At 37.0% G+C, this 19,270-nt stretch overlaps 1 protein-coding gene across 1 annotated transcript in view; it reads right to left on the minus strand.

Moving 5' to 3' along the window:
- The window catches only part of KCNK2 (potassium two pore domain channel subfamily K member 2), a 109,451-nt gene extending 90,181 nt beyond the window's left edge, over nt 1–19,270 (minus strand). The window contains exons 1-3 of the mRNA XM_017812965.1: nt 19,204–19,270; nt 17,032–17,100; nt 16,153–16,345 (exon numbers count right to left, since the gene is read on the minus strand). Coding sequence (XP_017668454.1) covers nt 16,153–16,186 — 34 coding nt within the window. The 5' untranslated portion in view covers nt 16,187–16,345; nt 17,032–17,100; nt 19,204–19,270. The remainder of the gene's footprint in view (nt 1–16,152; nt 16,346–17,031; nt 17,101–19,203) is intronic.

Raw genomic sequence — 19,270 nt, forward strand, 5'->3', positions numbered from 1 at the left:
AAAATCAGTGTATGAAACAAGACAAAACACAGTCACATGTTAATTTAGAATGTAGGACATGCCAGTTGTTCAAACTGACTTATTCCTTTAATCCTTACCATAAGTTTTCTGTCTAGTACAGACTAGCAAGTTTAGCTAGGTAAGATGTGTGTACCGGCCTCATTGCAATAGCATATATATGTTATACGTTGTGAAGTGTTAGCTATTTCATTAATTCTTTGAGGTGAAAAAGTGCTATTATGTCCATTTTTATCAAAGGGATCTAGAAAAACAGTGACTTGAGAACATTATATAAGGAGTTCCCTGTGGACAATAAATTTTTAACAGGCTGTGGTTTAGCTCTTTGTGTTGTAAATGTGTGCTGAGAGAACTGGGCCATTTTTTCCCTTTGTAATGGACATTTGTTTCTAAAATCCCCAAAACATATAATGGATGTCATGATCATGGACAGAAAGTTTCTTTCATCATGCATGTGTTTAAATACTTGTGATTTTTGTTCTATGTTTTCCTCAGTGTTCTCTTACAACTGTAATGACTATTTTAATTTCCTTCCTTTTTTTCTTGTGAAATTTCCCTCCTAATTTTTCCTTTGCTGTCTGTATCTTAATTTAGTTTGAAGTTTTTTAATCTGTTTTTCTTTCTATCTCCAAGAGCTTCTGGCCTTCTAGCTTATACAGTCTCTCTGCGAGAAGTACCACACGCATTTCCTTCTTCTCTCTCCCTCAATAATAAGTAAAACTCTATTTTTTCAAGAGACTGCTTTGCAATTACATTTCATTTGTATACAGCTATTATGGAACTGACTCTGTCACTGCACAACCTGGGCTTCTTTGTGTTTAAATTGACTTAAGGTTTGGTATCAATATTCAATTTATAAGCAACAATACCATTCATGTTCAAGGATGTATTTCAGTCATCTGAAATTGCTCTATCTGAGCAATTTCCACAGAAAAACCACTGTGCAGAATACTTATACTTAATTTCCTTTTAGCTCCAGCTTTCCACAGGTAACTTTGTTTCTTGATAAAATAGTAGTACTCTATCAAAGGCCAGACATTTCACTTTCACATTACTTCTTGTAAATTCACTCCATGTGAGAATTGAATTGTTGAAGGTTTTTTTGTCTTTTTTTTTTTTTTACTGAGACTTGTTTCTCAGTCCAGTCTACTGCACCATCACATCTTTTCTTTCTAAAACTTGCATTCTCATCCAAAAGTGTTCTCCCACCTGGCCCACTAACACAGCTGCTTCTAAATGTAAGTCAGAATCTCCTATGATGTTTCTCTCTCAGTTTTGGTCTCTCTACTGCAGTCTGATGTCAAAATTAGGGTCCCATAAACAGCAAAAATCATGTTCTTTTTTTACAATGTTAAATAAATTTCTCTTTTGGGTATTTCACTTGCAATTAATCCTCTTATAATTTCATTCTTACAAGGAGTGTGACTCTCTTTTTTTTTTTTTAGTAGGAACTGGTAATTATACTGCTTGTCTCTAATTGTGGGTTATTAAATAACATCCACTGCTTCTGGCCTGAGGTTAATGAAAAAAAAAGAGTAGCTAGCGTTTGCCCTCCTTGCTCTTTAGAACCTTTTCTTTCTGAAGGGACAAAATACTCCTTCAATCCCTCCACCTGATGCATTTTGTGAGAATCCCAGACACAACAGCTGTAGTCTTTAACTGTTTGCTATTCCAGGTCCTTCATCCTTCACGTTTCCTTTTACATGAATTCTGAAACTGAATGCATGTTTCTTTTCCTGTTTCTTTTTCAGATACCATAGAGTGCTCTTAGCGGTAATTAATGCAAGAGCCTGGGTTGGATCTTGTAACCATGATGAGTCTTTCTAATGGTTAACAGATAAACTAACAAATATATATTGAGGGTATGTAACTGCAAAACTTGTGAGAGATGGAAGCTGACACTTCTCCTCTTCCTCTTATTGTTGATCTGTTCTGGTTCGAAGCAATATATCCCATGGGAAATGTTACACTTCTGTCTAAGACTATTCAGGATCCACTTATGCTTAAACCCTTGCTTCAACATGAGTCTAAGATAAGCTTTGTGGCTTTGTGGCCACAGGTGACAAGAAAGAAATTCTTATGAGCAGTAAGTCTCCAATAAGTGAATGGGGAAAGTCAGCATGTTATGAACAGAACCCAAAGTGGCCAGAGCAGAAAGCAGAACCCAAAGTGGCCAGCGCAGAAAGCCACCAAACATCACACATTTGCAGTACTGATCCTTTCAGATGCACCAACAAATAGCACTACCCATGTGGGCCACTGCGTGCTGGTTCTCGATCCTGTGTTACCACTGTGTGAATACAATAAGCTCCACCCCTCTACTGTGTTTAAACCAGATTTATTAGAAGTCCTGTTAAATCCATCATTTTATTTATACTGATTATTTTTCTAGTATCAACAATACATAGGAGGTGGGGTTTGGCCACCAAGTACTATCAGAGTGATGCATGCCAGCTCATGAGCCCTGGTGAACTGTCAGTGGGAAAAGTACACTCAGTTCTAGTCACCGGCGACCCACAAAAATTAATCCAAAGAGGAACAGTAAAGACTTCTAGATGAATTATGTCTGAGGAAATTGGAAGAGCTCAGCTCACTTAGTCTGGCAAAATGAAGGCTGAGAAGACATCTGATTGCTGCGTGTAGATCAATCAAAGAGTCTTTTTTGAGCTAAGGAACCATGTTGGCAAAAAAACCAGAACTGTTCCACGAATAAATTTTGGCTGGAAGTCATAAAAAACACAAGAGCCAACTTCTGCAGCAATCTCCCAATAAGGAAGATGAGAACAAAAACTTAACATTGTAAAATAGAGGGTGGCCAGTTTATAAAAGAGATTCATCTGACATGGTGCCTGCAAAAACAGGAGTTTGGTCTCAAAGTCTCAGCAGAAAGATGGTCAACTTTCCTGAACCCATAAACCACATTCTCTAGTCTTTACATAGCGCCACATAGGCTTCAGAGAGTAGGAGAGTAGATAGCTCAGCATGTCCCAGATCTTTTACTGTTCCCTTGTGGATTTGGGCTGGATGGCCTCTGCATCCCAGACAAAGTCATGCCCATTGGCTCACAGTCCCCAGTAGCCTCCAAAGCAATGCAGCTCACTGCCACACGAGCACTGTAACCCCACCAAGGGAGTTCATTTGGTGTGCAGCTCAAAAAAAAAAACAACACCTAAGGCCTTCATCCCAAACCCTGTCAACCACACATGGAGATGTAACATTCCTCCAACCCACAGTTCTCAGGTACTAGACTGTCTCTTCTCCAGACCTAGGAGAAGAAAAACTATTTGGAAAAATGTCTTTTGTAATAAGATTTTTGTTTAAGTACTTGTTCTCTGATCTCCTGTAATTTTAGCAATAGTAACATTAAGAACCACAGTGAAGATCGAACATTTTTATGCTAAATTATCATCATCGGGGTGAAACAGAAGATTTGAGACTTAAGATGCAATAATGTTGTCCTGGACTGCATGTTCTACCAAAGCCAAAACACTCACAGCAAGTGTCAAAGCCAAGGATATGTGCCATTTATTAATAGAAGATGAAGCTATTGCTGAGTTAAGAACTAGCCCCAAGTTACTAGTATAATTAAAAACTGTGATTAAATATTAAAATGAATGAAAAAAATTAAATTGTGAGCTGTCGAAGCACCAGGTAAATAATTTAAAGACAGATTTAAAAAGAAGTAGGAACACCCCTTTTCTGATTTTTCTACTTCTTCATATTACTGACCCTCTTTTACCCTTTCTAATCTAATCCTCTCATTCTTCTCTGATATTTGCATATGTTAGCAAGGTTACTTTCCCCTATAATATAATACTGTTTATAGAACGTGTTTGGAAATTGCAGAAGAGGCTGTGCTTGTTCCCATGTGAAATAGAAAAAAATGTCACAGTGAATAGGAGGACAACCCTTTCTGGGGCAGTCACAGGGAACAAAATATATGTTTGTGGATAGAGCCAGGAAAATGCAACAGAAGAGCAGGCATGGGCTGACTGGGAGTTGTTGGGTTATCTAAATGTTTTCTTTCCAGGATTTTTCTGTCTCCATTTTCTCTGCTGTTATGAGTTTTTCTTCTTATTTTGGATAAATAATACCCTTTCCTAGTTTCATCAAAGGGCATCAGGGGCTGATATAACCTTTATGCTGAGGAGGAGGCAATGAAAAAGAAGGCAACTGCTGAAGCTAAACTAGGAGGGAAGGGTGTGCACTGACTGCACAGGTAGTCAGGTAGTTAGAAGATGGATTTCCCACACATATGAATGCCCTCTTCCACATATTGTGAGAATAAAATTTTTTAAATAATATTTTGGTTTTGTTGTTAAGAATTAAAAGATCCTCACACATCCCACAAAAGCAATGACACTGCAGGTCAGGACCCTCACCTGGAATATTGAGTAGTCAAGAGACACTATTAATCTGCTTGATCCAGCACCTTAACTAGCCTGGTAGTATCAAGTCGTTGCACTATTATGTTCACATGGAGCTGAAATGCACGTTCTCATGTGAAGTTTCAGTTGGACTGGTGCTTTCCTGTGAGCAAATTTTTTTTCTTGAAGAACTGGCTTCTGTCATCAAAGACATTTTAATACACCTCAAAAAAATTTCTCACCATTTCCAACTCATGGTAGCAAAGAATAGAAATATAGCCTTGTTCCCTCTATGGTAGATGTGCATTCCTGCTGTCTTGTTCTGTCTGCCATCAACCAGGATGAGAGCATCAATCAGTCTTTCATGAGTGTCATACATCCCTACATGCTATCTCTGTAGTGATGCAAATAGACACCCATAGCTAAAGTACAGGGTATGAATTACATCCATGCAGAAAAACTGTACATGGGTAAGGCACTCTGCAACGTTGAATAAACTCACTAAAAGCAAAGTTCCCACCCCATCATTTTTTCCCACAGATTATGGGAAACAGAGCTGTGATGCACATTTTAATGTTAGCTTAAAATTAAAAGTGCACAGTGCCCAATAGAGCAGTGAATATATTTTTGAGAAGCCAAAAGAGATGTTGCCAGACAAATGCCTACCTAGCTGGAGTGTTTTGAAAGGACATCTGGGAGCTGAGTAGAGAAGACAGTAGACTTTCCCCCATTTTTAACTCTGAGAACTGCCAACCTGTGCAAGGAATGACCCTCTGCTTAAGAGCTGATTATTTTTCACCTAGAGATCTGTCACAAAGACTGCTTTACAGCACACCCTCAAGTCAGACAGCTGGAGGCATCCACAGTTCTGCTACAACTGTCCCTTTACAGTCCTATCTCTCTAGTCCTTTAAATATACTTGAGGGTTTTGTGAAGAAGTTGTTCTCAACTCACAGCTAAAAACAGGATTTCTGGTAGGGTTTTTATGGTTTACTAGGAATTCCAAATACTTTACCAAAGCCTGTTGATAAGCGTGTTTCCTGGATATAGAAGCATTCTTCTCTCCTGTCATTATATCTCTGCTGAAAGATATTTTACATCCACCATTTTTAAATTTGATCTTTTAAGCCACCCTACTCCATGGCTTTGCACTTGTGAAGATGTTGCACAGGTGCAGTCTTCTATGGAAACAACAGCACCTGTGACTTACAGAAAACTTCTGAACAAAACTTCATTCCTCATCTGCGTGTCTTCTTTTTTTCCACAGAATAGCAGTCCAAGTGAGCTTTTCATGGTGATGTCCCCTTCTGCTGGATACTTATCTCAAGTGAACAGAAACCTGAAATAAGTTCTTGAATATAAGTATCCCAGCCTCCTTACAGGCTGTATGAAGACAAGATTAATGGAATGAAGCATAAAAATGACAAGAAATGTGCATTTTGCAAGATCAGTAACATATGGTTTCTTGTCTCTGAGGATTTTACTTCTTATCTACATGAAGGATAGGCTTTTGAAATGCAGTTTTTATATATATTGTGTATTTTTTTTAAGAACATTAGAATTATACCATTGCTACCAATTCCTTGTTCATTAAATTATTCTTCTATTACTCTTGGTAAAAAGGCACAAGTTATAGATCAGCTTCTTTTGGATTTTTTAATATTAGGTTGTATTTGTATAGCAAGAAAACCAAGCAGCAGCTCTAGTAGCTAAATAAGAGATTCCCAGAACAATTGTAGTACAGGCAAATGGCAGCACAGTTCATTTGCAGCACCCAGGCAACGACAAAGATAAACTGTCTGATTAAATATCTACAGTGAAACACTGGTTTTGCTGAGTTTCAGTATTGATTTCAATTGAGATTTGCATTTAACTTTACTTTTGTATCATACACTTTAGCGTTTATTGCAGTGGCTAAGAGCTGGCCATTTCTCAGTAACTCACAGAACCATCGTAAAGCCATAGCTGTCTGGTTAAGTAGCAATTGTCACAGTCTCAAAAACGACTCAACTCCAAGCAGCACATACAAAGAACAAGGGAAACAATAGCATGCAGCATCTCCTGAGTGTCTTGTCTTACTGTTTGCCGACAGCTCTTAATCTGAAATACAGACTACAATGGGGCTGAGCTATGTCAGCAGAGCTCTTCAGCGAGGCCCTTCTCTGCCATTTTCTTGCAACAGTTCTGTCTATAGGAAATGACATTCCAGAGGTCATCAAATCCAAGCAGCAATGACTCATACATTAATAGGACTTTACTTTCACTCTCCTACAGTTTATTCTTTTCAAGGGTTTTCCAAATTAAAGCAAAAATATGATGATACCTATCATTTTTCATCGTGTTATTGCTGTATATACATCTTTCCATTTCAATCCCAGACCAGATTATTTATGCAACTGTGTTTTTTATACTCTTCTTGACCAATGGTCTTCAAAATTCCTTGCAATATTTACAATAACATTTGAAAGTAGTCATTTAGTCATTGTCTTATCTGAAGCACCACATCATTCTACAAAAGGTCTCAAGAAAAGTTTAGAAACCCTTTCCTAGATGAGTTAGGAGTAGATATCATTTAAGTATTTCATAGAATCATAGAATGGCCTGGGTTGGAAGGGATCTTAAAGATCCAACTGTCCTGCCATGGGCAGGGACACTTCCACTAGACCAGGTTGTTCAGAGTTCTATTCAGCCTGGTCTCAAACACTTCCAGGAATAAGGCATCTACCACTTCTCTGGGCAACCTGTTTCAGTGTCTCACCATCCTCACAGAAAAGAATTTCTTCCTAATATCTAATCTAAACCTGCTCTTTCAGTTTGAAGCCCTTCCCCCTTGTCCTGTCACTACATGCCCTTGTAAAAAGCCTCTCTCCATCTTCCTTGTAGTTTCCCTTCAGGTACTGGAAGGTCACAATTAGGTGATTCCAAAATCTTCTCTTTTCCAGACTGAAAAATCCCGACTCTTTTAGCCTTTCCTCATAGGAGAGGTGCTCCATCCCTCTAATCAATTTGGTGGCCTCCTCTGGACTCTCTCCAATAGGCCAATGTCTTTCTTGTGTTGAGGGCCCCAGAGCTGGATGCAGTACTCCAAATGGAGTCTCACAAGACTGGACTAGAGGGGCAGAATCACCTCCCTCAATCTGCAAGTTTGACTTGGCTCAGCCAGCAAAGCGCACACTACAGATGGACCCTGCTGATCTTCTTGCCTTTCTACTGGAGAGTTGGCCAGAAGCAGTTTGGGCAGCACTGGTATTGTAATAGCCAGATACAATCTCATTCAAATGTGTAACCATGTGTTCAAGGTTCTATCTTGTCCAGGTGACAGGAACACTGGGGCTGAAGGCAGACCTCTTCCAGCTGCCATGGCCTCATTGACTTACACAATGAAAGCACTCCAAAAAGGGGGTGAAGATTCAACTTCCAGAGCTACTGAGGCTGCTCAGCCTCAAGCCATGTGTTTATAGATGGGGATATGATCTGAGTTCCTGTCTTCCGTGAGACAAAGATCGCAACTTCTGTTACAGTCCCTGCGTCCCTCCTGCCACTTCCAGTCTGGTGGTAACATCTCTGAAGCTATCCTTGTCAACCAAGGCATGGGGGCAGAACAAGACTTTGAAAGAATCCCGCAGCAGACTCTTTAGAGTCCTTTTAGAGTTAAAGTTACAAGTCTGAGAAAACTAAGCATGGTGCCAGCACTTGCTTTACCGTTCTACTCACTTTTCTGTACGTACGTTGAGTGCTCGCAATATGCTGAGCTGTTTTGTGAGCAAATACAAAGCAAGTGGTAGATGGGAAAATTGAAAGATCTATTTGGGGGACTATTAGCAAGATAAAATCATTATGTAGGTGTGTCCCCCAGGGCGGATTTTTTGTTTTGTACACGTGTTTTTGTCAAGAATGGGAAAAAGTGGAAGAGGTATTACATACAGCAGAGAAAATCCAAACAAATGCCCTTATCTCAACCAAACCCAGCACACATCTAAAGGCAAGTCAATGCAAATTTTGTCTTATTCATGACTGCTACAGTCCCAGGCAGCCTTAATGACAACATTCTTTATTTTATAAATTACACTACAACCCACACATTGTTTATCTCTGGTCACATAATGTGGTTTCTATGTAAATTTAAATTATGTGTTTCACCAGTTTGCAAGAGATTTGACCTTTCACCTGCCTTTCTTTATTACCTGCCAACATATTTTTTAGACAGTGATACATTTCTGGTTTGGAACATGATGGAAATGAAAACAGAACAACAAAACAGCAAGCATTTCTCAGTGACAAAAAAAAGATAATAAAACTGGAGATTCTGTGATTACCGTGCAATTCAATGATTTTTCAAAAGAACAGTTCAGCAAGCAACCCTCCATTACTCAAATGACTGTTAAGAAACTTTTTTTTCTGGTATTAATAGACACTTATAATATGATACAGCATATATTACTCCAAATCTGCGAGGGAGAGAATAAGCCAAAGTAATTTTTCTCTTAAATAATCTACATATAATATTTTTATTACAAACGTACGAAATGAAAATATTTTTTTCAGCTTTGGTGCAAGGCTTGCTCCATGTTAAATACAGAAATAAGCAACCTATTTTGGCTTCGAACATAGGACCGGCAGAGTATCTTCTATCTGTCAATCAATTCTGAACTATCTGCTATGTTGCTACAGAATCCCACTGATTTTATATATGGAGACTTATATACTTCTCAGGTAACAGGAAAAAGTGAGGTTTTGAGCTCCCTTAACTTGCTTTCCATCTGATCTGTCTGTGTCTAATACATTGTTCCAGTACAACAACCACCAAAACTGCTAATTCATTTTGCAGAAAAAATGTTAATTCTTTTCTGGGCTTCTCTTCTCACCATATATCATCATTAGAAACATCATATTATAATCTAAATTCTGATCCCATAGTAAATAAAATAGTTTCCTATTTTTGACATTGAGCTCTTAAATAATCGACCATTTTAACTTGTGAAGAGTCCAAGACTAAGACAAAAACTTAATCAAGATGCAAAGAGATGTTAGGGTATATTTGGGGCTTTAAAATTGTTTTTACGTGCAGACTGAAAATTAAAAAGAAGTAGTGGGGGGTTTTGTTACATGGAACCAGCAACAGGCATTCTTCATCTAACAGAGGTCAGGTTAATGTTTAAACAAGTGAGATCTACTGATCTCACAGAAAATCCCCTGAATAAGGACACTCTAAATGACACTAATAGCCTTTAATTTGACCCAAAAATCAAACCTGTAGTTTTTGATGACTACCATTTCACTAACATATATTTAATTCTCAGGGATGACAATTCTTTTGGCTATTGATTCAAAGACAAATATCCTGTAGCAATGAAAACAACCTTTGATTCTTCATGACACTCAATTTTTAACATACTTCCAAGAAGTTTTCTCATTCAGATGAAAAGTGATGTTTACGGATCTGTAAATGTATTAAATCATTTATTTGACATGAAAACAGTGTCTTTAAAATATCCTCATTTTTACCCAAAATAGGCAGAGCATATGAACCAGCTTTACAGGGATGCATCCTTGCTGTTCATTCTTTCTGGCACTAGAATGTCACCAGCCCTGTGGCCTGACACTTGAACAGAACTCTACATAGAAAACGCGTTTCTAGAACACAATTTCTTGCCTGCTGGAAGCAAACTTCAAGGTAGACTTTTGTCATTGTTACTTGTTTGCAAATCCGTCTCATAAGCCAGAATCAAAGATGTGACTCCACACTTAAAACTAGAAAGCTGTTTAAAAGTGCTACTTTGCAGCCCCTGGCCACATGCCAAGTTGTCTGGTACAAAAGGACTATTCTTCCAGGAAAATAATGAAGCTCTGCAGTTTTAGCTTCAATTTAAGGAAAAAAGAGGCACTCCATTGAGCTTGGTATTTATTATGCATGCTAGATAGGGGTAAAAATGTCTTCCTTTTAACTTAGACATTAGGTAAAGCATTCTAGACGTTATGGAGCAAAGAAGTTACGTTCTTCTTCTTTTTAAAAACATACTGACTCTTTTTCAATTTATTTTTTTTTTTAACTAGAAGTGTGCAAAATTTGATGCTTCAAGCTCATTAGTTGGCTATTTAATAGTTTTGCTGTTTCATGTGGGTTCATGCATCCTGAGTCTTGTTTATAATTTTTCATTTTTTTTCTGAAGTAAATATAGTCATTAAAATGAATTTCTGATTAAAACATTATGGACTGGCAAAGGAATTTTGCTTTTATGCCTAAGAACAGCCTGTCCTTGTAGTTCTGAGAGTTCAGATTCTGGTAGAATATGTGTTAAAGAATATTTTAGAGAGCAATTATTAAAACCTTTTTCACTGTTTCATAACATAGAACATGAGTCTTTTTTAAAAAAATAAAATAAAAATATTAGATTGCAGTGTCCCTGCAATACAATTGATTTATTTCAAGAATTAAAAGATAATTTTCCTTTTGGAGGGTTGATTTCACTAAAGTTTAATAAAGGAAAAAACGTTCCTGTTAATATTGCTCTGTAAATTATTGGCATTTCAGCAAAAAGAGGATTAAAGTAAAAACCCAGAGCTCATTCTGCCACAATTTTCTTTTATTTTGCTGAGGTGGGATTGCTTTACTCCAAGCACAGAAAGTATTTTAATTCTTTGAAAGTATACAGGGATGGAAAGCTGCAGAGCTGTACAGAGGTCAGTTTGGTGTAGTTTGATAGAGGCAAGAGTTAAAAAGCTCTCTGCAGAAAGCTCTATCACCAGGCACCCTCTTTCTGACAACATGGATTAGTTTGCCTGCATTAATACTCAGTTATTCTCTCTTCTTCCCCAGACCATACATACTGAGTACTAAGTGTCAAAGCCTTGTCACTTCTGGCTCTTGGCCACTCACCTTGTGCAAAGAACCAGAAATAAGCACGTTTTGGCTCAAACATTCTGACTGTTATGACAGGAAAAGTGTGATCAGAGGAGAGAGTCCCTCAGAGGTGGTGCAGCGCTGTTCTGAGTCTGTTTATCAGTCTCATGCTCAGTCTCCCTCCCTTTGACTCACTACCTGGAGGAGGGCTCAAAGGGCTGGCTGTGCATACGTGAAAAAAATGTGAAAAATCTGCTTGACACAAGAGGGGTGCACCAGGTTAATTCTAAAAGGAAGTTGATTGGGCCCCCTTGTTCTCTTTTACCTCTCTTTTGCTTTCACTTTCACTGTCTTGCAACCCCAGCTCTGGACCATCCATGTGGAAGGACCAACACAGGATCTAAGGACTGGTGATACTCTTTGTTCTCTCTCTCCCTTTTCTGTCTTTATTTCCTTCCTCCCTGTATTCCCAGGGTAGAATACAGCTATTATATTCTACCCTGTACTCTGTACTGAAGTTTGATGTGGAAGTAGGGAGCTTGTGGAATTGTGTTGTACCTTGTGAGCCAGAATCCTTGAGAAGTTTGTTATGGGACTTGAGGACTTATTGAAGTGTACTGTACAAAATCTAAGGACTTGTTAGCCACCTCTGCTTGTCGAAGTCTATTGTAGAATTTAAGGTCTTGTCAGCCAACACATTTTGAATCTAAACAGTGGGTTTAGATTCAACTGGTTGCTGGAGTTGTGGTGACTGTACAATAAAGCACAAGAGTTCCCTGACATGTGGTCCAGTGTCTTTGTTCAGCCTGATGAGAATTTACGACGAACATCACTCCCCTACCAACGGGTTGTAACACCTTGGTCCCACCATTAGAACCTTTACTTTGACACTGTATCCTTATACATCTGCAGGCCAGCATTTCATCTATCACAGTTGCAGTCATTTAGAGACAACAGAGCATCTACTTCCTCTATTAAGTGCTAGTAAAGAATAAAGGGTGACCAAAAGAGTTGAACTCCATCCCCTTCCAAAGCACTAGACCTGAAGTTGAACACTGAAGGTAAGCAGATGTTCTTCATCTGTTACTAGTGATTTTGATTTAGGAGAGTGGTATTGCAACAATGCTTCAGGAGACCAAAACTCAAAAGTCATGTGCAATTTTTACTCAGTGCTTATTCCGAAAAACCACATTGGACAATTTTGCCCAAATGTTTTGGATTGTTTGCATTGACAGGAACCAGATCCTGCCCAAACTTTGTGGGTTCTGTTAGTCAACGTGTGCAGGCAGAACAGTTAGGAAAGGAAAGGAATTCTTAAATCCTGGCCTATACTCCTGGGAATGTGAAAAAGGAGGTAGAAAAAAAAAACCTACCAAAGTTATGCTGTGGAATCCTGGACTATGGTATATTACATCTTGTTGTGAACCTGCATTTTATCTTTACAGGAAACACTGCATGAATAAAAATATCTTTCTCCCAGCCCACTCTCACCTCCCTTTAGAAAGATGAGCTCTCTTCGAGTAACTCGAAAATCATAGATGGACAGTTATACATTTACCGTGATGTTTCATGTAGCAAGTGTTGTCTCAAAACATGAAACTGCTACAAAGTGGTCATGACTACTTTAAATCACATATTTTTTTTCCTCTCCAACAGTCAAAAATAAAGAAGGGTGTGGTAAATAAAACAGTGGAAGGATACCAAAAAGGTATTTGTCTTCATGTTATTTTGCGGCTTACCACATCATACTGAAGATTTCAGCATTATACCATGTTGAATGTTATATGAATTTGCCTGCCAGCATAGAGTGGTTCCCTTCTCTTCCAAAAGTTGTTGTAGGAAGTAAATCCTCTCTTTTAATTATAGATTAATTTAGATGGGAAGTGGTTATACATACAAGAAAATTAAACTACCATCTATTTTATCTATGTCAGTCACATTAAAACAAAAGTATGAAAAGTCTATGCAATCTCATCATGATGCCTCTCAAGTTCTCAAATGCTTTGTCAGTATTTTTTACTTCATACTTGACATGGATTTGGAATTAATTTTTATCTGTTTTTTTGCTCTACCATTTTCAAACCTTGATGCATTATTTTCTCCCATCCAGTTTTCATCTTTCCCTTGTTCCTGCACTTGGTATATGCTCAAATTCCAGATCTTGAACACAGTAGAATTCTCACCAAGGATGTTCCAAAAATATTTGGAAGGTGAATAGTTAGTCAAACAATGACTCCTGGTTCTGGGACAGCCATCTGCTCTTTCTTCTCCACTTTCAAACATCATACCTATTTCTAAGGCATTCAGAAATACTAGAAATATTTTCTCTTTGCATTCTCTTAAAAGACTTTTACCTCAGCTTCTCCAGCATCCTTGGAGAAAGAGGATTTGTACTATTGTTTGTGCTATTAGGCTATTTACGATTATTCTTTATTTCTATTCTTAGTTCACATTTCTCATTGTAGATTTTGGCTTTTCTGGCAACACCTGTCATGCAAATACTGAAATAGCATCAATAACCCTGAAGATGTACATATTAAACGTTCATTACACACACTCTTCAAAGCAAATCCCATTATATCTTGTTGACTTGTTAGCATTATGTTTTGATTTTCACATGAGAAGGGTTTTGTGGTAATTAAATATTAGCTTGTGGCTAATATTTACCCCCACATTCCTCCAATATATGGTGCAGCAACTCTATTTTGAGATGTACCCTAATTTATCCTTCAGATTTAGTGCCACAGATAGGCTTATGTTCTACTAATCCAAAGTCCTATATGACGATTCCATTTCATGGAGTAGTAGAGTTACTACTTCCTTCTATTTACTTTCAAAATATGCTACTCATTTTTAAATATTAGGTTGGTGCAATTTCCCCTGATAGACAGCAAATAACTGAATTTATATTCACACATTTTATAAAATGCAGGTTGCATACTATAGCATGATGGCTATATTCCATTATACTTCATTACTAGGTTGAAAATTACTGACACAGGTGGAGTTTTTCTCTTTAGTATTCTGTCTTTCTAAATTATGATTGCACTGTAGGTTACTCTATGTAGTAAATAATCTAAATACAATTCCTGCCTGGCACCCTACTAACAGTGAGCAACACCTTCCTTCCTAGGTGGTCCTGGGGCCTTACTTAAATTCTAGCTAGGTAATTACATTCTACCTGCCTGAGGTCTCCTTCAAACTTTGCAAATGTATCCTTCATTTGTCGTGATTTTGTAGTGGTGCCGCAGGCTATGGAACAGCTGCACTTGGGTACTACAGCAATCTTGGTACCTCAGTATAACTTACCTCAGTTCTTTTCCATACTCTTTAGAATCATGGGATTAAAACTGATAGAAAGTAACTTGATGGTAGTGATGGTGGTGTTTGGTTTTAGTATTTAAAAATAGATAATTGAGTTCATCAGCTTCCTCAAGATACAAAACTACTCATTCTTCAGCTGTAATGCTAATGGTTGGCAAGTTATCTAAAGTGTTTGACATTGCTTCAGAAAGCAATGTTAAATTAATTCTAGAGAAAAGCATGTAATCACTGATAACTCTTAGGGAGCAGAGCAGGAATGAAAGTAAAACAAGGAGAAATCACCAGTAGGCTGGGGCTTTCTAGTCAGTAATTCCAGATTGAACATCCACATTCATGGTACACATCTTAAAGCAGTGAAAGTAGTATAAGACAAAGGATTCAATTAATTCAAGGAAAAGTGATCCTTCAATAAACAGCATATTTTGGAATACATCATTTCAGCATGATAAAGTACCTAACACAAATTCTAATTCACTTTCAGAAATGTTGAACATTAGACAGTGATTCAAAGGAGAAACAAAACTCTGCAAACAACAGAACTGCATCAGAGAATAAAGTTCTGTTACGTGGCACTAAAGGTTCCATTATGAAGGTACTAAATTGTTTATGGCCAATCCAACACTATTACTCATGATTATGTTTACCCTTATGCTCTGTGAGGATTACAGACAACCAAGCAGGAGGAGAAAATTCCTCCTTACAAAAAAAAAGCTCATCACATTGGAACGAAGCAGATATTTTCCAAATTATTTCTGGGTGGAAAAAAAAAGTAAAAAAAAAAAAAAAGACCAACACAAAAGCGAGGGAAATATTCTGAACCCTGCTCCTTTTCCTAGTAGCTTAAAAGACTCATTTCTAATTCAGAAACCTACAGGGCAAATCCTGTCCCTTGTCTGATAGAGTTCTGCAAAGAGATTTTCCTCTTTATCATGAGCTAAGCACTGAAGCATCAATTTTTTCTTTCTAAGGTTTTAATTGAGATTTCATCAGGGCCTGAGAGAACTTTCTGGTCAAAATTTATACGCCTGCTGATAATTTCCAAATAAAAGCACAAAGACTTCCAATATCTGACTGTGTTAGGGACTATTTACACTAATGTGTTTAAGCAAAAGCATTATTTTAGGTGGCAGCTTTTGGAAAAATCATTCTATTTAATAGTTTCTTAATTTCCGAGCTCCAAATGAATCATCACATTGTTATATGTAAATAAATATTCACAGTATAGAAGTGATACTTGTGCTTGGAGAAAAGTTAAGGGTATCTCTGGCTTTCCAAATTAGCATTCTCAGTAATAACATATTGGATAACTGACCTAATTTTTGTAAATTATATCGTTCAGATATTGCAAATATCAATAAATACGCAAGTGTTGTGTCTAAAAAGACCTTACTACAAAATCAACCTTTCAAAAACGGCCATTAACTAAAATAAGACACCCTTATTTAGAAGGGATATGTATGTCATTGAGGCATTTTCTCCAATTTAATTCTTCATCAATTAATCTAATTCTCCATTCTAGTCCACCATTGCAAGTAATGGAAACTGATTAAAACCTGTAAAGCTTAACTAAATAAAGTATTTGTCTTTAGTAGTGGTACTTACAGTAAAAATTATGTCTTGCTTGTGGGTTCCTCATTTGGTGATGTAAGATTCAGAAGTCACCATGCTTTTGTCTAAGATAAAGCATTTCCTTTATTGCTGTCTTTACGGAGTCTTCTGAACAAGTCATTTCGTCACAACATATTCTCTTCCGAAGTACACATATGTTCTGTCTCCGTATTTCCTGTCCAAAATACTAAATGCACAAATAAAAGTAAACTAGTAAGATGCTAATTATGATACATGGCATTTTTATCATTTGTAAATTTTCATATTACTTTACAAAGGGCAGGTGATTGAATGCATAAGGCAGTGCTTAGAAACCTGAACCAAAATTACCTGATTCTCTTAAAAGATTGAATAATTGTCTCTGAAATGTTCCAGAAGGTTTAAAGAGAACATAGCTTCTTTACTCTGAATTAATACATGAAAATTAGTGTTACCATTAATCCTTCCTTTCTTAAGCATCATTCACATGAAACATGCACGTGCAGCATGGAGTCTAATTGCCACTGAAAGACCCCCAGGATGTTCTAGGGTCAGTTGCGTCTCAAAGTATAAAATTTGTTCCATTGTTTAAAGAAGGAAGATTTACATTGCTACAATTTCTTTTCTTATTTATGAGTTTCCTAAGGAGCAGTCACAAAAGAGGCTATTAAGCATCTTTTCTCAACTGTATCAATAGTTATTGATTAGGAAATTGATGAGGGGTTATTGATCTTAAGGAGGGAATAACATAATCTTTAGAGTTTGATTTTATTTTCTGTAACATTTTTTAGAAATTTGTCTTCCCCATCCCTCCTTCTTCCCCATGGGCTGCAGGATTATGAATATCTCAGATACACATTTTGAAAAAGGATCTTAATTTATTTAGTTCCCTACCTTCAGTTGCACACAGATTTGCTAAGTTCAGATGTCATTAATTTGAGGCATGCTATTTTCATTGAATTCCTTAAAAGAAAATCATATGTTGTAGTTATTCCATATTCTAGAAAATTATATCACATAGGAATCTTACACAGAAAATCTGGTCTGTTAGTCATAATATTTGTAAAACACAATTGTCACAGCAGTCACCTAACCAAGTAGACAAAGAATACTATTTTAAGTAATGTGGTGATATGGCAGTCATATAACCTTATTCTTAAATTTCTGACATATCATTATAAATATTTGAAGATATAGTGAGGGATTAAGAGAATGAATGCAACCATCTCTCTCTTAAATTCTATGATCCATTTTTAAATATATGCATCCACAAACAAAGGAATATCTTCATCAGCAAGAGAAAGTCTAGCTTGACCTCTGGGACTTAAATTTGTAGCCAAACAATTGTGCATGCTTCATTTCCACTACACTATTCATTCTCTGAATTCTTCTATGGCCAACAGATGAACTCCTCTAGCCAACAAAACAAAACAAAACAAAAAAACCAAAACAAACAAACAAACAAACAAAACCAAAAAAAAACCACACAAAACCAAAAATCTGAAAACCTCCCTGTTTCTGGGGGCTGTGTTACATAGAACTCATTCCCACTCTTATACAATCAAAAAAGGAACTTTTCTCATGAATTTCACAGGTTGGTAATCCAGGCTCAGACTCCGGAAACAGAAGCACATGTGATAGCACTAAACCATAGTGCTCATGGCCAGTCGTATGATGTCATTTCTTAAGATTTTCACAGAACCTCTTAATAGAGAGGAGTGCCATATGTGAGTCCCTGTGATAACACTTCAATAGTTTCACATATCTAACTCTCACAACTTTCCACCAGAAGCTTGAAAAATAGTTAATATTTTCCTTAAAGCCCTGAAGTCAGGTAAACATTTTAGAACACCAGGAGGGGTTTTCTTTGATTGTTAGTCTTTTTCTTGTTGTTAAAATTTGGAAATATGAATTGCAGTTGACAAAGACCAAACAAAACAAGAACACATAGTATTTTTTGTTAACTTTAAAATTTACCAAGAGCCTGACAGCTATGATGGAGATGCACATGCAAATTAAAGGAAAATCTGCTTTGCAGCAGATTTTTAGCTATGTATAATTTGCTACTAATCACTAGTGCAAGGAGTTTTTTAAATCAGAGAATTTTTCTGGTTTTGTGCATTTTAGGTACAGGATCCCAGCTACTCTGTAAGCAACTGCTTGCAGTTCTGATAGGCAATGCTCTTCTGCTCCAAGTGATACAAATCTTTTGTTCCAGCCTTCTGTCTCTCTGAGAAAACAAACATGTACATTCTACCACCTAAGAACCAAAAAAAATCAACCCCACAGAAAACCAAGACGCAGGAATTTTAGGTAAAAAATAAGTAAGAAGTTCTTGCAACTAAAAGAATCATCAAAGATGGTCAAAGCAAGCCTGGCACTGTGAGCTGAAAGCCTAAATTATCATGAGAGATTTTCCACATAGCATGTCTTTCTGCTCTAATTCTGTTTTGATTGGTTGGCTTTTTTTTGTACAGGCAAAACTATTTGTCTGGTGCGTATGCTTATGAAAATGCTTTCAAATTATCAATTCTCTTTACTTAAGCCATTTTTGATCATTTGGTTATTACACAAGCACACTAATTGCCTGTTCTCATTTCTCATTTCTATTAAGTTGTGTAACTCATTTTCCATGAGCAACTGCCACAACTCCCTGTAAATCTAGTGTGCCTGCACTTGGGTACTGACAATAATCAGGAATGTATGAAATCAGTTCACTTAATATGAGTCATTTAATGAAAATCTTTGAGTGTAAATCCAGAGTACAAGAAGAGTTTGACTCTATGCACCAGAAATTAATTGACAGGTTTTCTTGGAATTCCTAAGGAATCTCTGCTGGGTTGTCCACTGAGAATTAGGGCAGATCAAATTATCTTTTCTTTGATAAAATAATGCAAATCTCATTTGTAGTCTAAGATTATGCAGCCATAACTCTGATATCATCTCTTCACAATCTTCAATTGTAATAATTTGAATTTTCTAGAGACTGGAAAAACTATTACAGCTAGTAGATCTTATATTAATTTCCATTTTGTCCTTATTATTTCCTTCCTTTCTTTTTCCTACCCTTTTCTCTCCAACCTTGTCCCCAGAAATGTTTTTTTCAGGATCTCTTTAGTCTCTGCTCTCTCTT

This window comes from Lepidothrix coronata, unplaced genomic scaffold (genome assembly GCF_001604755.1).
Source record: "Lepidothrix coronata isolate B3197 unplaced genomic scaffold, Lepidothrix_coronata-1.0 Scaffold38, whole genome shotgun sequence".
Taxonomy (NCBI): domain Eukaryota; kingdom Metazoa; phylum Chordata; class Aves; order Passeriformes; family Pipridae; genus Lepidothrix; species Lepidothrix coronata.